Below are 20,893 nucleotides of genomic sequence, written 5' to 3'. Positions count from 1 at the left end.
TCAAGGAATTGGGATTCAATCAGGGAATTGGGTTTAAATTGGTGATTTTGGGTTAAATCAGTAAATTGGGATTAAATCCATGAATTTGGCTTCAATCACTGGATTTTCCTTGAATTGTTGAATTTGGATTAAATCAATGAATTTGGCTTCAGTCACTGAATTTTCCTTGAATTGCTGAATTTGGCTAAAAGCAAAATTCGTTGGGATGAATTCAAAATGAATTGGGATTAAATCCAAGAATTTGGCTTCAATCACTGGATTTTCCTTAAATTGTTGAATTCGTAATAAATCCATGAATTTGGCTTCAATCACTGGATTTTCCTTAAATTGTTGAATTTGTAATAAATCCAGGAATTTGGCTCGAGTCACTGGGATGGGCTGAAATAAAAAAAAATTAAAACTCGATTTAAATCAGTGAATTTGGGTTGAAATCAGTGAATTTGGGTTGAAATCAGTGAATTTGGGTTGAAATCAGGGAATTTGGGTTGAAATCAGTGAATCTGGGTTGAAATCAGGGAACTTCAGCACTTCAGCTACATCTGTGAAATATTTCCAGGGTGAAAATGGATATTTTTGGAGTTCCCAGCTCTGGTTTTTTGAGTTTTGGGAATCAAAATTTTGCTGAGCTAAACCTTACAAAGCTCAGCTCTCATGCCAGGTTTAAGCAGCTCTCAAAAAAGTGGTTTTTGGTGGTTTTTTTGGTGTTTTTTGGTGGTTTTTTGGTGGTTTTTTTGGTGGTTTTTTTGGTGGTTTTTGGTGGTTTTTTGGTGGTTTTTGGTGGTTTTTTGGTGGTTTTTGGTGTTTTTTTGGGTGGTTTTTGGGGTTTTTTTTGGTGGGTTTTTTGGTGTTTTTTGGTGGTTTTTTTGGTGGTTTTTGGGGTTTTTTTTGGTGGGTTTTTTGGTGGTTTTTGGTGGTTTTTTGGTGTTTTTTTGGTGTTTTTTGGTGTTTTTTTGGGTGGTTTTTGGGGTTTTTTTTGGTGGGTTTTTTGGTGGTTTTTGGTGGTTTTTTGGTGGTTTTTTGGTGTTTTTTGGTGGTTTTTTGGGTGGTTTTTGGGGTTTTTTTTGGTGGGTTTTTTGGTGGTTTTTGGTGGTTTTTTGGTGGTTTTTTTGGTGGTTTTTTTGGTGTTTTTTGGTGGTTTTTTTGGTGTTTTTTGGTGGTTTTTTTGGTGTTTTTTTAGGTATATTTTTGCTGTGCCTCTGATCCTAAACCCACTCTGAGGTGGCACTTTGTGTTTGTTATTTAAAGAATGGATTTAAATAATCCTTTATTTAAATATTATTATGTTATTATAGATTGGATGAATTCTATATTGAATGAAATAATATATTATTATATACAGGAAAAATTAGATATTGAATAAAATAATATATTATTATATATAGGAAAAATTAGATATTGAATGAAATAACATATTATTATATATTGGATGAATTCTATATTGAATGAGATAATATTTTATATATTGGATGAATTATAAATTGAATGAAATAATGTATTATATTATTATCTATAGGATGAATCCCTGAATGCAGGGTTGGAATAAAACACATTTAGGAATAAACTGGGACAGATTTTAATATTTCAGATATCAGGGAAATCTTTTTGATCAGTTTTTAATTTCCTCATTTCAATATTTTAATTTCCTAATTTCATTAATTTCAGGGTAATTGGGAGAGGTGAAGGTTTGTCCAAAGATTCCAACAGACAAATCCTAATCTCTAAATTCCCACGGATTTCTAGAAAAACCAGACTTACTTTAACCTGATGAAAAAATCCTAATTAATAAAGATTAATAAATAAACATTTTAAACCCAGATAATAAATTTTTTAACCTGACAGACACATCCCCATTTAATTATTTATTTATAAATATTTATTTATTTGTAAATATTTATTTATAAATATTTCTTTATAAATAAATATTTCTTTATAAATATTTCTTTATTTATAAATATTTATTTATAAACATTTCTTTATTTATAAATATTTATTTATAAATATTTTCTTTATAAATAAATATTTCTTTATAAATAAATATTTAAAGCTTTGATTCATCCTGGCAGGAAGTGAAGAATTCTCTGGGGAGATGGAATTTCCTGGGCTAGGAAATGGCAAAGGAAAAAAATTGGATTAGGATTTAGGAGGAATTTTTTTTTGGGATTTATTGCTCAAGCCAGGCTTGAGGAAATAAACTGAATTTTGGGAGATTGAAATTAAAATAAAGTTCTGAGGAGCTGAAATTCCTCAGATCCAGAAGGAATTGGATTTTTCCCTTGGAAGGAATTGGATTTTTCCCTTGGGATAAATCCTCTCTGACACCAATTTAATCCTCCAGGATTTCTCTGGATTTGCCAACATCAAACAAAATCCAAAGTTAGTTACTCAGCGAGATGTTAAAACCAAAATCTTTTGTTCCATTTGGGTTTTTGTAGGAAAATCAGAATTTTATATCCATTGTGAGCCTCAGGAGTGCAGCTGAGAGGGAAAACCATGGGAAATGATGGGAAATCCTTGGGAAAACTATGGGAAAACCATGGAAAAATCTTGGGAAAACTATGGGAAAACCAATGGAAAACCTTGGGAAATTATGGGAAAACCATGGGAAAAAAATGGGAAAACTTTGAGAAAACGATGGAAAACCTTGGGAAAATGATGGAAAACGAAGGGAAAACTTTGGGAAAACCATGGAAAAACCTCGGGAAAATGATGGGAAAACAATGGGAAAATGATGGAAAACCTTGGGGAAATGATGGGAAAATCATGGGAAAACAATGGAAAACCATGGAAAAAACCATGGGAAAATTACGGGAAAACCATGGAAAAAAATTGGGAAAATGATGGGAAAACCTTGGGAAAATGATGGAAAAAGAACCTTGGGAAAACAATGTGAAAATGATGGAAAAACCCTGGAAAAACTTTGGGAAAACCATGGGAAAATGATGGGAAAACAATGGGAAAACCAATGGAAAACCATGGAAAACCTTGGGGAAATGATGGAAAATGATGGGAAATGAAGGGAAAACTTTGGGAAAATGATGGGAAAACCATGGAAAAATCTTGGGAAAACTATGGGAAAACCAATGGAAAACCATGGGAAAGCCATGGAAAATGATGAGAAAATAATGGGAAAATGATGGGAAAACCATGGGAAAAAAAAACCTTTGGAAAATGATGGGAAAACCATGGAAAAACCTTGGGAAAACCTTGAGAAAATTATGGAAAAACCATGGGAAAATGATGGGAAAATCTTGGGAAAACCTTGGGAAATCCATGGAATTGGGATGGCAAAGGTCAAGCTGCTCCTCCCAGTTCCCAACAGCAATTCCAAGAGGCTGCAAAACCTTGGAAAAATCCTCCATTTTTCTGGGAAAAGTTGGAATACTTGGAACATCCAAACCCCAAAAGGGATACAACCCAGAAAATCCAGGATTTTTGGGAATTTTATCCCAGAAATTCAGTCAGAGTTACATCCTGGTTTAAAGGGATGATTTAAAAATGGAGAATTTTGGGGTTTCAATGGAATTCATTCATCCTGGATGAAAAGAATGATTTAAAAATGGAGAATTTTGGGGTTTTTCTACCCAGAAAATCAACGGGATGTTCTCACCCTCCCTAAATAACTCCTTCTCCTCGTCCCTCCCAATCCCCAATCCCCAAAAAATTCCCAAACATTCCACATTAAAAACCATGGGAAAAGATGGAAAATGCCAGCAGAACACAACAAATCCACGACAGCAACTCTCAGCATCTCCCCGCAACAAAAACAACCCAAAAAAAACCCCAAAAACCAACAAAAAAAGCCCAAAAACCAACGAAAAAACCCCAAAAAACAACGAAAAAAACCCCAAAAAACAACGAAAAAAACCCCAAAAAACAACAAAAAAAACCCCAAAAAACAACAAAAAAAACCCCAAAAAACAACCAAAAAACAACCAAAAACCAACCAAAAAAACCCAAAAAACAACAAAAAACCCCCAAAAACCAACGAAAAAACCCCAAAAACCCCAAAAAACCCCAATAAACAACCAAAAAACCCCTATAAACAACGAAAAAAACCCCAAAAAACAACGAAAAAACCCCAAAACCCACCAAAAATCCCCAAAACCCAACAAAAAAAACCCCAAAACCCAACAAAAAACCCCCAAACCAACAAAAAAACCCAAAAACCAACCAAAAAACAACAAAAAAAACAACAAAAAAAAACCCCAAACCAACAAAAAAACCCCAAAAACCAACGGAAAAAAACCCAAAAACCAACGAAAAAACCCCAAAAACCCCCAAAAAACCCCCCAAACCCAACAAAAAAAACCCAAAAACCAACCAAAAAACCCCAAACCCAACAACCAAACCCCCCAAACCCCCCAAAAAGCCCCAAAGCAGAGCAGGAAGGAGCAATACGAATGAGAAAATTGGACACTTACTTCACTGAGGAAGGCTGAAGCACTTACTTGATTAATTTCATTCGTCAGCTGCGAGAGGATTGTCACTCCGATGATGCAGTGCTCCACACTGTCCTGCGGAGGGAAGGAACAATTGAGGCTTTTGGGGAATTTTTTGGGGGATTTTCAAGGGTTGAGTGGATTGGGAGAAAAATTCCTGGTTAAAAAAATGGTTTAGTTGGTGGTTTTTTGAGGGTGGAAAAAGGGCTGAGAGTGGATTTTAAATGGGATTTGAGTGTTAGCTTTTGAAAAATCATATTTGAGAATTAATGTTTGAAAATATAAATTTCTTTGGCATTTTTTTTGGGATTTCCAAGGATTGAGTGGATTGGGAGAAGAATTTCTGGTTAAAAAAATGGTTTAATTGGTGGTTTTTTGAGGGTGGAAAAAAGGGCTGAGAGTGGATTTTAAATGGGGCAAAAGGAGGAATAAGACTAAAAACAGGTCTCTTAATATCTTAAGTTGAATATGAATATTTGAGAATATTTGAGAATTAATAGTTGTGAATTAACGGTTGTGAATTAATAGTTGAAAACTAATATTTGAGAACATAAATTTCTTTTTCATTGGGCTGCAATTCCCAAGGATTGATTGGTTTGGGAGAAAAATTCCTGGCTAAAAAAATGGTTTAGTTGGTGGTTTTTTGAGGGTGGAGAAAGGGCTGAGAGTGGATTTTAAATGGGATTTGAGTGTTAGCATTTGAAAAATAGTATTTGAGAATTAATATTTGAGAATTAATATTCGAAAATATAAATTTCTTTTTCATTGGGTTGGAATTCCCAAGGATTGAGTGGATTGGGAAAAAAATTCCTGGCTAAAAAAATGGTTTAGTTGGTGGGTTTTTGAGGGTGGAAAAAGGGCTGAGAGTGGATTTTAAATGGGATTTGAGTGTTAGCATTTGAAAAATAGTATTTGAGGATTCATAATTGAAAATTAGTATTTGACAATATAAATTTCTTTGGCATTTTTTTGGGGTTTCCAAGGATTGACTGGTTTGGGAGAAAAATTCCTGGTTAAAAAATGGTTAAAAAATGGTTTTTTGAGGGTGGAAACAGCCCGGAAAGTGGATTTTAAATGGGGCAAAAGGTGCTAAGGAGGAGTAAAACAAAAGATAAGCCTCTGAACTTAGTATCTTAATATTGGGTATTAATATTTGAGAATATAAATTTCTTTGGCATTTTTTTGTAAATCCCAAGGGTTGAGTGGATTGGGAGAAATTCCTGGTTAAAAAAATGGCTTTATGGTTGGTTTTTTGAGGGTGGAAAATGGGCTGAGAGTGGATTTTAAATGGGATTTAAAATCTGTGAGGCTAAAGGTTTTGAGGAGGAATAAGGCTAAAAATAGGCTTCTTAACTTAGTATCTTAATATTGAGTATTAATATTTGCGAATTAATATTTGACAATTAAACATTCGAAAATATAAATTTCTTTTGCATTGGGTTGGAATTTCCAAGGATTGAGTGGATTGGGAGAAAAATTCCTGGCTAAAAAAATGGCTTTATGGCTTGTTTTTTGAGGGTGAAAAAAGGGCTGAGAGTGGATTTTAAATGGGATTTGAGTGTTAGCATTTGAAAAATAATATTTGAGGATTCATAATTGAAAATATAAATTTCTTTGGCATTTTTTTTGGGATTTCCAAGGATTGAGTGGATTGGGAGAAGAATTCCTGGCTAAAAAAATGGTTTAGTTGGTGGTTTTTTGAGGGTGGAAACAGCCTGGAAAGTGGATTTTAAATGGGGCAAAAGGTGCTAAGGAGGAGTAAAACGAAAGATAAGCCTCTGAACTTAGTATCTGAATATTGGGAATTAATATTTGAGAATTAATATTTGAGAATTAATATTTGAAAATATACATTTCTTTGGCATTTTTTTTGAATTCCCAAGGATTGACTGGTTTGGGAGAAAAATTCCTGGCTTAAAAAATGGCTTTATGGTTGGTTTTTTGAGGGTGGAAAAAGGGCTGAGAGTGGATTTTAAATGGGATTTAAAATCTGTGAGGCAAAAGGTTTTGAGGAGGAATAAGGCTAGAAATAAGCCTCTGAACTTCGTATCTTGAATATTAATATTTGAAAATTAATATTTGATAATAGTTGTGAATAGTTGAAAATTAATATTTGAGCATATAAATTTCTTTTTCATTGGGTTGTAATTTCCAAGGATTGACTGGCTAGGGAGAAAAATTCCTGGCTAAAAAAATGGTTTAATTGTTGTTTTTTTGAGGATGGAAAAAGGGCTGAGAGTGGATTTTAAATGGGATTTAAAATCTGTGAGGCTAAAGGTGCTAAGGAGGAGTAAGGCTAAAAGTAACTTAAAATCTTAATATTAAGTTGAATATGAATATTTGACCATTAATATTTGAAAATGAATATTTGAGAATTAATATTTGAGAAATAATATTTGACCATTGATATCTAAAACCTATTTGATAATTAATATTTGAAAATTAATATTTGAAAGTTAATAGCTGAAAAATATTTGATAATTACTGTTTGAAAATTAATATCTGAATAGTAATATTTGAATATTATTGTTGTCATCAGCATTTTTTTTTCTCTGTGATGCTCTAACCTTGAGCAAGTTTATTAGGAGTTTTTGTAATTTTTTGGTGTTGATTTTTACACAAAACAAACAGAAAAATTCAGGGAATCAACTCCTCCCACCCTTTCAATCCCCACCACCCTCCTGCCAAGGAGGGCAGCAATTTTCCCAGGGAATAAATAATAAATCCCATTTTTTCCCTGGGAATAAATCCTATTTTTCCCAGGGAACAAATCAATCCCATTTTTTCCCAGGGAATAAATCCCATTTTTCCCAGGGAATAAATCCTATTTTCCCCAGGGAATAAATCCCATTTATCCCAGGGAATAAATAAATAAATCCCATTTATCCCAGGGAATAAATAAATAAATCTCATTTTTCCCAGGGAATAAATAAATCCCATTTTTCCCCAGGGAACAAATCCCATTTTTCCCTGGGAATAAATAAATAAATCCCATTTTTTCCCTGGGAACAAATAAATCTCATTTTTTCCAGGGAACAAATCCCATTTTTCCCATTCTCCTCATCCACCTGTGGCTGCAGATTCCTCCTCCCTAAAAAAAAAAAAAACCCAACAAGGTGAAACCCCCTGGATGGAATAAAAACCACCTGGATTTTGTTCCTTTGCCCCAAATTCTGCCCTAAGCTGCAGCTCCCCAGCCTCATCTGCAATAGAGAAATTCACAATATTTCGGCATTTGGGGAGTTTGGACAGGAGAAAAATCCCTGGAAAACAGCTGGAAAACAGCTGGAAAAACCTCTGGAAAACCTCTGGAAAAACCTCTGGAAGAACATCTGGAAAACCCTCTGGAAAACCTCTGGAAAACCCCTGGAAAACCTCTGGAAAAACCTCTGGAAAAACCTCTGGGAAAACCTCTGGAAAAACCTCTGGAAGAACCTCTGGAAGAACATCTGGAAGAACATCTGGAAAACCTCTGGAAAACCTCTGGAAAAACCTCTGGAAAACCTCTGGAAGAACATCTGGAAAACCTCTGGAAAACCTCTGGAAAAACCTCTGGAAAACCTCTGGAAAAACCTCTGGAAAAACCTCTGGAAAACCCTCTGGATGCAGGGAAGCTGCTGAGTGTTTTTTCCAGCCAGGAGAAGGGGATGGGAAGAGAAATTCTCTCAGAGTTGAACACATAATTAAAGTTTTTGATTAAAAAATTCCCACATTGCCTGAGGCAGGAGGAGCAGAATGAGGGATTTCAGCTCTGGGAATTGCAGCTGAGGAGTGGTTTGGATGGAGTTAGGAACCCAAAAAAATGTCTTCAAATTCTGTCAGATTCAAATTCTGCTTCACTGCAGGCAGCTGGGAACGCCTGGAAAGTTAATGGTTAGCTAAAAAAATAGGATTTAGTTAAAAAAAAAATCAGGATTTAGCTAAAAAAATAGGATTTAGCTAAAAAAAATAGTGTTTAACTAAAAAAAAATCAGTATTTAGCTAAAAAATTTAGGATTTAGCTAAAAAAAAATCAGTATTTAGCTAAAAATATCAGGATTTGGCGAAAAAAAAATCAGGATTTAGTTAAAAAATTAGGATTTAGCTAAAAAAATTCAGTATTTAGCCAAAAAAATTAGGATTTAGCTAAAAAAAAATCAGTATTTAGTTAAAAAATTAGGATTTAGCTAAAAAATCAGTATTTAGCTAAAAAAATTAGGATTTAGCTAAAAAAAATCAAGATTTAGCTAAAAAAATTAGGATTTAGCTAAAAAAAAATCTGACCTGCAGAAAGCTGCTGCAAACTCCTGGATTTGGGAATGAGCTCAGGGATCTGACCTGCAGGAACCCGGTGAAATCTCCTGGATTTTGGGAATTCTGGAAACCTGACCTGCAGGAAGCTGCTGCAAACTCCCAGATTTGGGGACATGCTCAGGGATCTGACCTGCAGTAAACTGCTGCAAACTCCCGGATTTGGGGAATTCTGGCAATCTGACCTGCAGAAAGCTGCCGAAAACTCCCAGATTTGGGAATGAGCTAGTGATCTGACCTGCAGGAAGCTGCTGCAAACTCCCAGACTTGGGGACAGGCTGGGGGATCTGACCTGCAGGAAGCTGCTGCAAACTCCTAGATTTAGGGAATCCTGGAAACTTGCATGTAAACTGATGCAAACTCCCAGATTTGGGAATGAGCTTAGGGATCTGACCTGCAGGAACTTGGTGAAAACTCCTGGATTTTGGGAATTCTGGGAACCTGACCTGCAGGAAGCTGCTGCAAACTCCCAGATTTGGCATTTGGGAACAAGCTCAGTGATCTGACCTGCAGGAAGCTGGTGAAAACTCCTGGATTTAGGGAATTCTGGGAACCTGACCTGCAGGAAGCTGCTGCAAACTTCCAGATTGGGCAGCTCTGGGGACATGCTCAGGGATCTGACCTGCAGGAACCCGGTGAAAACTCCTGGATTTTGGGAATTCTGGCAATCTGACCTGCAGGAAGCTGCTGCAAACTCCTGGATTTGGCAGATTTGGGGAACAAGCTTAGGGATCTGACCTGCATGAACCCGGGAAAAACTCCTGGATTTTGGGAATTCTGGAAACCTGACCTGCAGGAAGCTGCTGCAAACTCCCAGCTTTGGGGACAGGCTGGGGGATCTGACCTGCAGGAAGCGGGTGACGTCGTTGATGACGTTCCTGAAGACGTACTCGTCCTTCTGGCAGTCGAACCAGCCCAGCTTGGTGATTCGCGCGTACAGCTGGATCAGCGCCTGCGTCACGAACGTCGCCAGCTTGGGCCGCGTGGCCAGGTAGTTCAGCACGTAATTCCCTGGGGAAAAGGTGGGATTTAGAGCCCTGGGATTGAGGTGGGAATAGGAGTGGTTGGGAGGTTGGTTTGAGGAAAGGAATGTGGGGGTTGGAGGGGATTTGGGGGGTTGGTGGTGAAGCTGGAGGTTTTGGTTGGGGAGTTTAGGTGGTGGAATACACATGGAAAAAGGGTGGATTTGGGTCTGGAATAAACCTGGAAAAGGGTGGATTTGGGTCTGGAATACACATGGAAAAAGGGTGGATTTGGGTCTGGAATAAACCTGGAAAAGGGTGGATTTGGCTCTGGAATATATATGGAAAAGGGGTGAATTTGATTCTGGAATACACCTGGAAAAGGGGTGGATTTAGCTCTGGAATACAGATGGAAAAGGGTGGATTTAGCTCTGGAACACAACTGGAAATGGGGTGGATTTGGCTCCGGAATACACCTGGAAAAAGGGTGGGTTTGGGTCTAGAATACACCTGGAAAAGGGTGGATTCAGCTCTGGGATACACATGGAAAAGGGGTGGAATTGGTTCTGGAATACATCTGGAAATGGGGTGGATTATATCTGGAAAAGGGTGGATTTGGCTCTGGAATACACCTGGAAAAGGGTGGATTCACCTCTGGAATACACCTGGAAATGGGGTGAGATTGCCACCCCCAAACCTCATTTGTTTGCTGCCTCAGCTCCAAAAATCAAGGAATTGTGAAGGTTGGAAAAGGTTGGAAAAGCCCTCTGAGGCCATGGAATCCAACCATCCCCAAATCCACGGCCAAGGATGGATCCACCATTTCCAGGGATGGGAATTCCACCTGTTCCAAGGCTGGAAAACCCTTCAGAACCCAAACATTCCCAGACTTTTCCTTGGGAAAATCATCGATAAAAAGGGAAGCAGGCTGAGGCATTCCCTGCTTCCCTGGAGGATCCATCCCCATTCTCCAGGAAGGAGCAGGGATGGATTAAATCCCAAATCCAAACCCAAATGACATTCCAGAGACCCAAATCCTTGGAAAAAAGCCAATTTTATGTTTTGAAATAAATCTATCAAACCCAAGTGGTTTATTTGGCTTATCCACCACAGCACAGAGCTCTCATTCCCATTCATCCCAAAAAATTCAGGATTTTCAGCCTCGAAGCAAAACCAACCCATCCATAACAAAACCAACATCCCAACTGGAAAACCCACAACCTGCAGGGAACTTCCCACCCACAGACAGGAATCCCAGGGAGTGACATTCCACGGATTTTTTGGGCAAAGATTCCATACTCACGGATATCTATCCGCTGCTCCAGCGGCAGGGGGTTGTTTGTGCGTGACACCAGTTTGGTAAGGCAGGTGGCTGCCAGTAACTGGGAGTAGGAGGACTGGAAAGAAGGAAGAAAAAACCCAAATAAATGCAAATAAACACAAAAGGAATTTTAATTCATGGAGGAGAAGCGGTTTGGAGTGGGTTTTAGGCAATGGTCCCTGCTGGGAAATTTGTGTTGAAGGTGAAAAATGGAATTTTATTGCTGAAGTGAAACAAGCTGGAGTTGAGGAGAAGCTTTGGGATTGAAGGCAGGAGTGAAACAGGAAAAACAATCCAAGTGAAGAGAATTTCCTTCAATTCCAGGCTGGAATTATCCCTGGGAACCATATGAGTGGATGATAGAAATTTTAAAAAATTAAATCAGAAATTTAAAAAAAAATTAGTACTCAATGGGTACTAAATCCAGGTTCAAATGTGTTCCCTATGGATCACTGAGCTCATCCTGGGATAAAAATTACGGAATTCACCTCAAACCTCATCCCCTAAATTCCAGCCAGGGAAGGGACAATGCTGGTTCCTGTGACATCTAGGGCTGGGATCCATGCAGGAAAACTCTTTATTCCAATATTCCCAAAGACAGATCCCAGAGGGAACAAAAAACCCTCTGGAAAAGGTCGGAGAAACAATGGATTCCACTCAGAATGGAACTGGGCTTTGGGATCTTCCCTCAAAAACAAATTTATTTATTAAAATACAATTTATTAATATAATGTATTTATTTATTTGCCCTCAGGTGAAGCAGTTAATTCCAGCAGGAAAGCTTCCAATGAGCTTTTCCCTCTGGAAAAGGCAGGGAAGCAGCAGTGCCAGGAGCAGCTTTTCCCAAAAAAACCAACCCTGGCAGGGCTGGCTGGGACATGGCAGTGCCACCAGCTCAGGGCACAATGGGATTTTTGGGGAATTTCTGCTCCCAAACGGATCTGGGGCTGCAATTCCCTCCTCCCAAGGCCAGAATTCCGGGGGATTTGGGGATGTACTCACGCTGCCTCTCTCCAGGAGCAGCTGGCACTTGCTCAGGCAGTCGGGGCTGTTGGTGAACTCCACCAGCGCCTTCTCAGCCTGCAGCCGTGTCGCCGTGTCTGTGGTCTCATAGAGCTGCTTGCACAGGTTCTCCAGCTGGGCCAGGCTCTGGAAAACAGGGAAAACACGGAAAACAGGGGTTTAGGGGTGGCAGGTGGTGTCACTGAAGTGTTGGAGCTCTCGGTGGTGTCACCTGGGGGTTGGGGTTTTGGGTAAGTGACATGGATTTGGCTTTGCTGGTGGAGAAGGAAGGAAAGCACTCAGCTCTGCTGGATTTGTGGAATTCCCTGTGTGGGAATTCTGGTTTTCACCTTTTTTAGTGGAATCCCTGAATGGTTTGGGTTGGAAGAACCTTAAATCTCAGCCATTCCCACCCCAGCCATGGGCAGGGACATTTCCACTGTCCCAGGTCATCCCAGCCTGGCCTTGGACATTCCAGGGATCCAGGGGCAGCCAAATTCTCTGGGAATTCCTTCCAAACATCCCATCCAAATTCCAGACTGTGGAATTCCTCCCAAACTGAGCTCACATTCCCTCTGCACTGCACCACAATGGATTCCACGGAATGCTTTGGGATGGGAAGCACCTCCAATCCCATCCCATCCCATCCCAGCATGGTGGGAGGAGCTCTCCCAAACCATTCCCATCCCAAACATCCCAAATCCCTGCAGCAGGAACAGGATGGAGCCTCTCTGGATCCTCCACAGGGGTTTCAAACCCCCAGGCAGATCCTGAGTGCTCAGCCAGCTGGAAAATATTCCCAGGAATTGGGATTTGGGCAGATCCCTCCTGAGGTGTCCTGGTTCAAAGGTGGATTTGCAGATGGATCCAAACATTCCCAGGGGATTTTGCTGCTGGATTCACCAGCAGGTGTTCTCACCTGGAGCATTCCAAACCCGCTGGCATTTTGGGTTTTTCCAAAAACAAGGATAGCCCTGGCTGGGGGGTTTATTTTTGGGAGAGGCTGCTCTGCAGAGCACAGTCCCAGCAGCTTCCACGCTTCCCTGCACAGCAATTCCAGGCCAAAAGCAGAGGGAATTTGGGATCTGTGCTGCCAGGATCAGCCCCAGGAAACACAGGAACACAGAGAGGGACCCTCTGGAATAATTATCTTCTTTTTTATCATATCCCAGAGCTGTGATTCTTTGATTTTTCAAATTTTTTTGGAATAATCTCATGGAAAATGTTGTCCCAACAGCTTTGCTTCCATTCCCTGTCCTGGATGTGAATCCCTGGGAAGAACTCAGCAGGACAAGGATGAACCAAAGGCCACAAACCCCACAAATTCTGGGACAAAAATCCCAATTTTTTACAATTTCCCCATCCCCATGCAGGAATTCCTGGAGAAGCTCAGGGAATGTGGAGTTGCCTGCAGTCAGTTCTCTTCCCATTTCCAAGGAACCAATTCCCAGCGACTCGTGTGACTCCATGGCTGCTTTTGTGTGACACTGGCAGTGACAAAACCCCCTTGTTTGTGCCCAGAGCCTGAGCCGTGCCAGCCTGCCTGGAGCCCAGGAATTAACTCCCTCTGAGCCGGAGGAATGGGATGCAATTCCCAAAAACCCAAAAACCCAAAACCAATCCGGAGGAAACACTGGATACAATTCCCAAAAACCCAAAATTCCTGAGGAAACACAGGATACAATTCCCAAAAACCCAAAACCAATCTGTGTTCCTCTGGAGATTCACCTCACAGGGACACTGTGAGAATTAAGGCTCAGAATTCCTGAGGAAACACAGGATGCAACTCCCAAAACCCAAAACCAATCTGGAGGAAAGACAGGATACAATTCTCAAAAATCCAAAAATCCAAACCAAATCCGTGATCCCCTGGAGATTCACCCCACAGGGAAACTGTGGGAATTAAAGCCCAAAATTCCTCAGGAAACATGGGATTCAATTCCCAAAAACCCAAAGCCAATCCAGAGAAAATGGGACACAATTCCCAAAAACCCACAAATATTCCGGAGGAGACACGGGGTACAATTCCCAAAAACCCAAAAACCCTAAACCAATCTGTGTTCTCCTGGAGATTCACCTCCCAGGGACCCCGTGGGAATTAAAGCTCAGAATTCCTCAGGAAACATGGGATACAATTCCCAAAAATCCAAAACCAATCTGGAGGAAACACGGGATACAATTCTCAAAAATTTAAAAACCCAAAACCAATCCATGTTCCCCTGGAGATTCACCCCACAGGGAAACCATGGGAATTAAAGCTCAGAATTCCCGAGGAAACACAGGATACAATTCCCAAAAACCCAAAACCAATCCGGAGGAAACACAGGATGCAATTCCTAAAAACCCAAAAGCCCTAAACCAATCTGTGTTCCCCTGGAGATTCACCTCACAGGGAAACCATGGGAATTAAAGCCCAAAATTCCTGAGGAAATGGGATGCAATTCCCAAAAACCCAAAACCGCAAAACCAATCCGTTATGCCCTGGAGATTCATCTCCCAGGGACCCCGTGGGAATTAAAGCTCAGATTTCCTGTGAAAACACAGGATGCAATTCCCAAAAATCCAAAACCACAAAACCAATCCATGTTCCCCTGGACATTCACCTCCCCGGGACGCCGTGGGAATTAAAGCTCAGAATTCCCAAGGAAACACAGGATGCAATTCCCAAAAATCCAAAACCAATCCATGTTCCCCTGGAGATTCACCCCACAGGGACACCATGGGAATTAAAGCTCAGAATTCCTGTGAAATCATGCCGGGAAAAGCACTAAATGCTATCCAGGAGTGAATCCAGCAGGGAACAGAAATTGGATTAATCCGAGGAGGATTTCCATCCCAGGTTTTAGCGGTGTGGCTCTGCCTGGCCCTGCCCTGCCAATCCCTGATTCCCACCCATGGGATTTCTCTGGATACAGAGAGGGGTTTGGGATTGGGGGATTTAAGGACACACGGAAAAAAACCCAAATCCCAGGAAAGCAACTCCGGGGGAAAGCTGAAATCCCAATCTGGGGAGTTTTCATCCTGAATTTTCACTTTGTGATTGGCAATTTTATTTTTAATTTCATGTGCATAAATATCCAAGGGAAAAAAACCCCAAATTCCTCATAACTGCAATCCAACCGGATAAATTCGGATGAAAACCATAATTTTTGGGAATTCTCACCAACAAATTCCTTCATTTCCTTCCTAATTTAATCATTATAACTAAGCAAAGCACCTGAGCTGCCCCAACCCTGCATCCCAAGGAATTCCCAGGAGGTTTCCATCCTGCATTCCATGGAATTCCCAGGACTTTTCAATCCTTTATCCCAAGGAATTCCCAGGAGGTTTCAATCCTTCATTCCATGGAATCTTCAGGACATTTCGATCCTTCATTCCACAGAATTCCCAGGATGTTTCCATCCTGCATTCCAAGAATTCCCATCAACCCTTCATTCCACAAAATCCCCAGGATGTTTCAATCCTTCATTCCATGGAATTCCTAGGATGTTTCAATCCTTCATTCCACGGAATTCCCATCAACCCTTCATCCCAAGGAATTCCCAGGATGTTTCCATCCTTCATTCCACAAAATTCCCAGGATGTTTCAACCCTTCAATCCAAGGAATTCCCATCAATCCTTCATTCCAAGGAATTCCCAGGATGTTTCAACCCTGCATTCCAAGGAATTCCCAGGATGTTTCCATCCTTCATTCCACACAATTCCCAGGATGTTTCAACCCTTCAATCCAAGGAATTCCCATCAACCCTTCATCCCAAGGAATTCCCAGGATGTTTCAACCCTTCATCCCACAAAATCCCCAGGATGTTTCACTCCTTCATCCTACAGAATTCCCAGGAGGTTTCAACCCTTCATCCCAAGCAATTCCCATCAACCCTTCATCCCAAGGAATTCCCAGGATGTTTCCATCCTGCATTCCAAGGAATTCCCATCAACCCTTCATCCCACAGAATTCCCAGGACGTTTCCCTCCTGCAGGAGCATCCAGGCAGGTTTATTCCAGGCTGGAAGGGCAGCAGGAAGGCAGGAGTTGGGACATTCCTGGGCAGTGCCACTGCTGGAGCTGAGATAAGGATGTCACTGCAGGGTGACAGTGCTGCAGCAGCTCTGGGGACCCAGATAAGGAGAGCAGCCTGAGCTGCAGCCCTTGGGACATTCCAGAGCCTCTGGAATTGCCTGGCAGCAGAAATGGGGTTTGTCCAAAGGGAAAACCAGCTCTGGATACAATTCCAGATGTAATTCCTGGGTTGGAGAATTCCAGGATGGTTTGGGTTTGGAGGATCTTAAATCCCATTCAGTTCCAACCTTGACATCTCCCATTATCCCAATTATCCAGCCTGGCCTTGGACATTCCAGGGATCCAGGAGCAGCCAAATTCCCTGGGAATTCCATCCCAGCCAGGAATTCCTTCCCAAAGCCCATCTGAACTTCCCTTCTTTCAGCACTGGGAACAAACCATCGCCTGGTTCTCACTGCTCTCCAACATTTCATGTTGGAATATCAACCAGGGGAGAGCTGGGAATGTCCAGCTGGAAAAGGGAAATTCCAGGGAGAATTCTGAGCCTAAAGGAGCTCCAGGAGAGCTGGAGAGGGATTTGGGACAAGGGCTGGAGGGACAGGACACAGGGAATGGCAGAGGGATGGGATGGATGGGATTTTGGGAAGGAATTCCTTTGGGAAGGAGGGAGGTGACACTGCAAATCACCTCACTGGGGCAGGAAGGGAAAGCAGGAATGAGCATTTTCCAGCATTTCCCAGCATTTTCCAGCTTTTTCCAGCATTTTTCAGCCTTTCCCAGCAAGGTGTCCTTGGACTCTTAACTCCTGGAATCGCTCTGTCCACAACCACACCACGCTGGGAACAGCAGGGCAAAGGAATTCCCAACAAATTCCACCCAAAATTGCCTAAAATCCAAGAGAAACATCCAACAGAACCCCAAAACCCATCACCATCCCACACAGGAAGTGCATCCCACTGCATGGAAAACATTAAAAAAAGTGGAATTCAAAGGAAAAGATGGGAGAAATCTAATTCCAAAGGGAAAAAATAGGATTAACGACCTCAAGAAGGAGCAAGTGATGCTTCCAAAACCTGGAAAATCCCAAAATTTTCACTCCAAGAGAAGTCAAAATAGCTTTTTTTGTGGAAAAGTCGGTGCTGGAATAATTTGCTGGAAGGATTTTCCCTCCCAGCCCCTGGGATCATCTGATCCTCCTGTCCTGCATCCCCATCACTGCAGCCTTTGTTCCCAGACATTTCCCACTGCTGGACACACAATTCCCACCAAAACTCGCTGGGATCACTCAGAGTTCCCACAGTTTGTGACTTTTCAGGATGAAAATTCAGGTAGAATCCATAAAAAATGGGTTTGGGCTTCACCACGCTGGGTATAAATCCGTATTTGTTTATTTGAGGTTTCTTCACAGCAGGAAAAATCCATGAAAAATTAATTTAGGTTCCATCACTCCAAGTAAAATCCACAGAAAAAATTTTGGGCTTCATCACAGCAGGTAAAATCCCAAAAAATGGATTTGGGTTTCATCACACCAGGCAAAATCCAGGAAAAAAATCTTTTTGGGCTTCTTCACATTGAGTAAGATCCTTAAAAAGTCTGTTTGGGTTTCACCACTCCAGGTCAAATCCATAAAAAGTGGTTTTGGGGCTTCTTCACTCCAAGTAAAAACCATAAAAAAATCAGTTTGGACTTCTTCACACCAAATAAAAGTTTGAAAGAATATATTTTTGGACTCCAGCAAAGCAGGTAAAATCCATAAAAAACGAATTTGGGCTTCATCACACCAAATAAAATCCATAAAAGATGAATTTGGGTTCCACCACACCAAATAACATCCACAGGAAATCTTTCTGGGTTCCACCACCATTCCAAAAGTTCCTCTGGGAATATTTACCACCTGAACTGAAGTTCTCAGGAAGCAGCAGAAGGATTTTCCCAACTTCCCAAACCTTTCCCAGCTGCTGCCAGCCAGGATTTATTCCCAAATCCCCGTTTCATCAAACCCAGATCCATTCCATAAAAACACCACCAATCCCTCTGCAGCCAGGCTGGGAGAGCTGGAAATGTCCAGCTGGAGAAAGGAAATTCCAGGGAGAATTCCAGAGCCTGAAGGAGCTCCAGGAGAGCTGGAGAGGGATTTGGGATAAGGGATGGAGGGACAGGAAACAGGGAATGGCTTCAAAGGGATAGAGAGTGGGATTTGATGGGATTTTGGGGATGGAATTCCCAGAGAAGCTCCTGGATCCCTGGAATGTCCAAGGCCAGGCTGGGATAACCTGGATAGCAGGAGATTTCCCTGCTCACGGCTGGGAAGAATTCCTTCCCCAAATCTCTCCTCTCTTCCCTTTTCCCATCACCCCAAAGCACACCAAATCCCCCCAAACCCCATCCAGCTCCAATTTTGAGCTCCAACTTTCAGTTCCATTCATCCCACAGCGCAATTCCCGGAGCTGCAGGTGCTCCAAGCGATTTTTCAAATCCCTTTTCCCTGCCGGGAAGATCTCCCAAAGTTCAGCAGTTAAACTTTAACAACAAATCCCAACCCCTCCAGCTCCAACTCCCACCTTGCCCAATCTGACATTTACCAAGGAAAAAACCCGGATTTGGAGCTGAATTTTGGAGCAGCTTGGTAAAAAATCAGGATTTTTCCCGCAGGAAAATCGCAGTTAATCACGCAGCAATTCCTCCTCTCCCTCGGGATCACCCAGGAAACAATTCCCAACAACCTTCCCGACCAACCTGGCTCTCTGCTGAGTTAATAAACTGCTCACCCTTGTGGTTCCCAGGGGGATGGATGGATTGATTCCCAAACTTCCAGGGATAATAAATAACTCCCAGGCATTACACTTTACCCAAGGTTTTGGCCTCCATGCAAATCCAGCGCCAGCCCAACCAACATCTGATGCAAAAAAACACCCCCAGCTGCACCTCTTTTTGTTTTGGCTGCTTCTGACAGCGACAGCAGCCAGGGTTTGGGGGACCTGAAGAGGATTTAGGGTCCTTTTCCAAGGTTTTTGGGCCTTTTCCCAGAGTTTAGGGTCCCTTTCCCAGGTTTTAGGGTACCTTAACAGCATTTAGGGTCCTTTTCCAAAGTTTTGGGGCCTTTTCCGAGTGTTTAGGGTCTCTTCCCCATGTTTTAGGGTCCCTTTCCCAGGGTTTAGGGTCCTTTTCCAAGGCCTTAGGGTCTGTTTCCCAGGTTTTAGGTTGTCTTCCCCAGGTTTTAGGGTCCCTCTCAGTGAGTTTTGGGGACCTCTTAGAGGGTTTGAAAGAGTTTAGGGTCCCTTTCCCAGGTTTTAGGGTCCTTTTCCGAGAGTTTAGGGTCTCTTTCCCAAGTTTTGGGGTCCCTTTCCCAGGTTTTAGGGTCTCTCTCAGTGAGTTTTGGGTACTTCTTAGAGGGTTTAGGTGCCTTTGAGAGAGTTTAGGGACTGTTTCCCAGTGTTTAGGGTCTCTTTCCCACGGGGTTTGAGGTTCTTGCAGAAGGTTTAGGGTTCCTTTCAAAGGTTTAGGGTTCCTTTCACAGATTTTAGGGCTCCTTTCAGAGGTTTTAGGGTCCCTTTCAGTGGGTTTTGGGTCCGTTTAGGGACCTTCCAGAGGGTTTTTGGTATCTCCAGAAGCAATCAGAGCCCCGTCAGAAGGCTCTGCTCCCTCTCTGAGGATTTTAGGTTCCTTGCAGAGAGGTTTTGCTCCTCTCAGAGGATTTAGGTTCCCTTTAGGCAGTTTTGGGATCTTTTCCCAGGGTTTTGCTCTCTCCACTCCAGCCTGGAAGCAGCTCAGATCCCAAATTTCCCTCCTGCCTCCAACCCCATGAACTTCCCCACTGTGGGATTCACTTTTAACATCCCAAAAAACCCTTTTCCCCGAGCTGCAGCTCTGCACAGGGCTGGAGATGAACCAAACCAGGCGGACATGCCAAGGAGCCCAACAGGAGGAGAATTCCCACACTGGGATAAGGGAGCTGATCCCCCAGAGAGCGCGGGGGACAGCGACAGGGACAGCGGGTGACAGCGGGGAGCTGGCTTTGGTTTCCAGGGGGAAAAGCGGGATCGGAGTGGAATTTTCCCAAATATTTCCTTACCGGCAGCACAGCAGAGACACCTGCGGGGACACTGTGGGGAGCATGGGGACACACGGCAGGACACAGCCGGGAGCAGAGGGACACAGGGGGACACAGGGGGACACAGGGGGGACACGGTGAGCATGGGGACACAGGGCGGGGGGACACGGGCAGGGACTTGGGGACACACGGGGGGGACAGCGGCGGGAAGAGCCGCCGGCGGCCGGGGGGATGCACGGCGGGGACACGGGGACACACGGGGGGACAGACGGACACGGAGACACACAGAGGGACAGCCGGGGGACCAGCGGCGGCGGCGGCAGCTCCGTCCCGAGCGCGGCCTGCGCGCCTGAGCCGCCTGGGCCTGGCCGGGCCTGGGCGCGCGGGGCTCGGCCGCGCGGGGCGGGGGGGCGGCGCGGGGCCGCCGGGAGGGCGGCGGGCGGGCCCGGGGCAGCGCCGCGGAGCCGCCGGAGCTCACCTGCACATGATCCGCCATCTTGCCCCATTCATGCTCCGCTCGCGCCTCCGCCCCCGCCTGCGCCGGGCCCGGCGCCACCGCGTCCCCCCGCGCCGCCGCCCGCACCGCGCCTGCGCCGCGCCAAGCCACGCCCCCCCGGCGGGGGACACGCCCCCCGCGCCTGCGCGCGCCGGAGGGACACGCCCCGCACGGGGGAAGCCACGCCCACGCGGCCAGAAGCGCGCCATCCCGCCTGCGCGCGCCGCTCCAGGCTCCGCCCGGCCCCGCCCAGGCCACGCCCACGGGGCAGCACGGGACCTGCGCGCGGGGATAGGCCACGCCCACACAGCCCG

The 20,893-nt window shown here is 43.3% G+C and overlaps 1 protein-coding gene across 2 annotated transcripts in view; it reads right to left on the bottom strand.

Moving 5' to 3' along the window:
• XPO7 (exportin 7) overlaps positions 1-20,669 on the bottom strand; it is a 57,332-nt gene extending 36,663 nt beyond the window's left edge. Inside the window, exons 1-5 of one of the 2 annotated variants that reach the window (XM_085080398.1) lie at positions 20,562-20,669; positions 12,015-12,161; positions 10,995-11,088; positions 9,574-9,740; positions 4,422-4,514 (exon numbers count right to left, since the gene is read on the bottom strand). In XM_085080398.1, coding sequence (XP_084936524.1) covers positions 4,422-4,514; positions 9,574-9,740; positions 10,995-11,088; positions 12,015-12,161; positions 20,562-20,579 — 519 coding nt within the window. In that variant the 5' untranslated portion in view covers positions 20,580-20,669. The remainder of the gene's footprint in view (positions 1-4,421; positions 4,515-9,573; positions 9,741-10,994; positions 11,089-12,014; positions 12,162-20,561) is intronic. The other variant, XM_085080399.1, reaches the window with a different exon arrangement.
• Positions 20,670-20,893: the final 224 nt, after the last annotated feature.

The sequence above is a fragment of the Lichenostomus cassidix genome, chromosome 22 (genome assembly GCF_008360975.1).
Source record: "Lichenostomus cassidix isolate B80296 chromosome 22, HeHo_3.0, whole genome shotgun sequence".
NCBI lineage: Eukaryota > Metazoa > Chordata > Aves > Passeriformes > Meliphagidae > Lichenostomus > Lichenostomus cassidix.
Note: the sequence above shows the minus strand (reverse complement) of the source record. Positions and strands in the feature narration are given on the sequence as shown.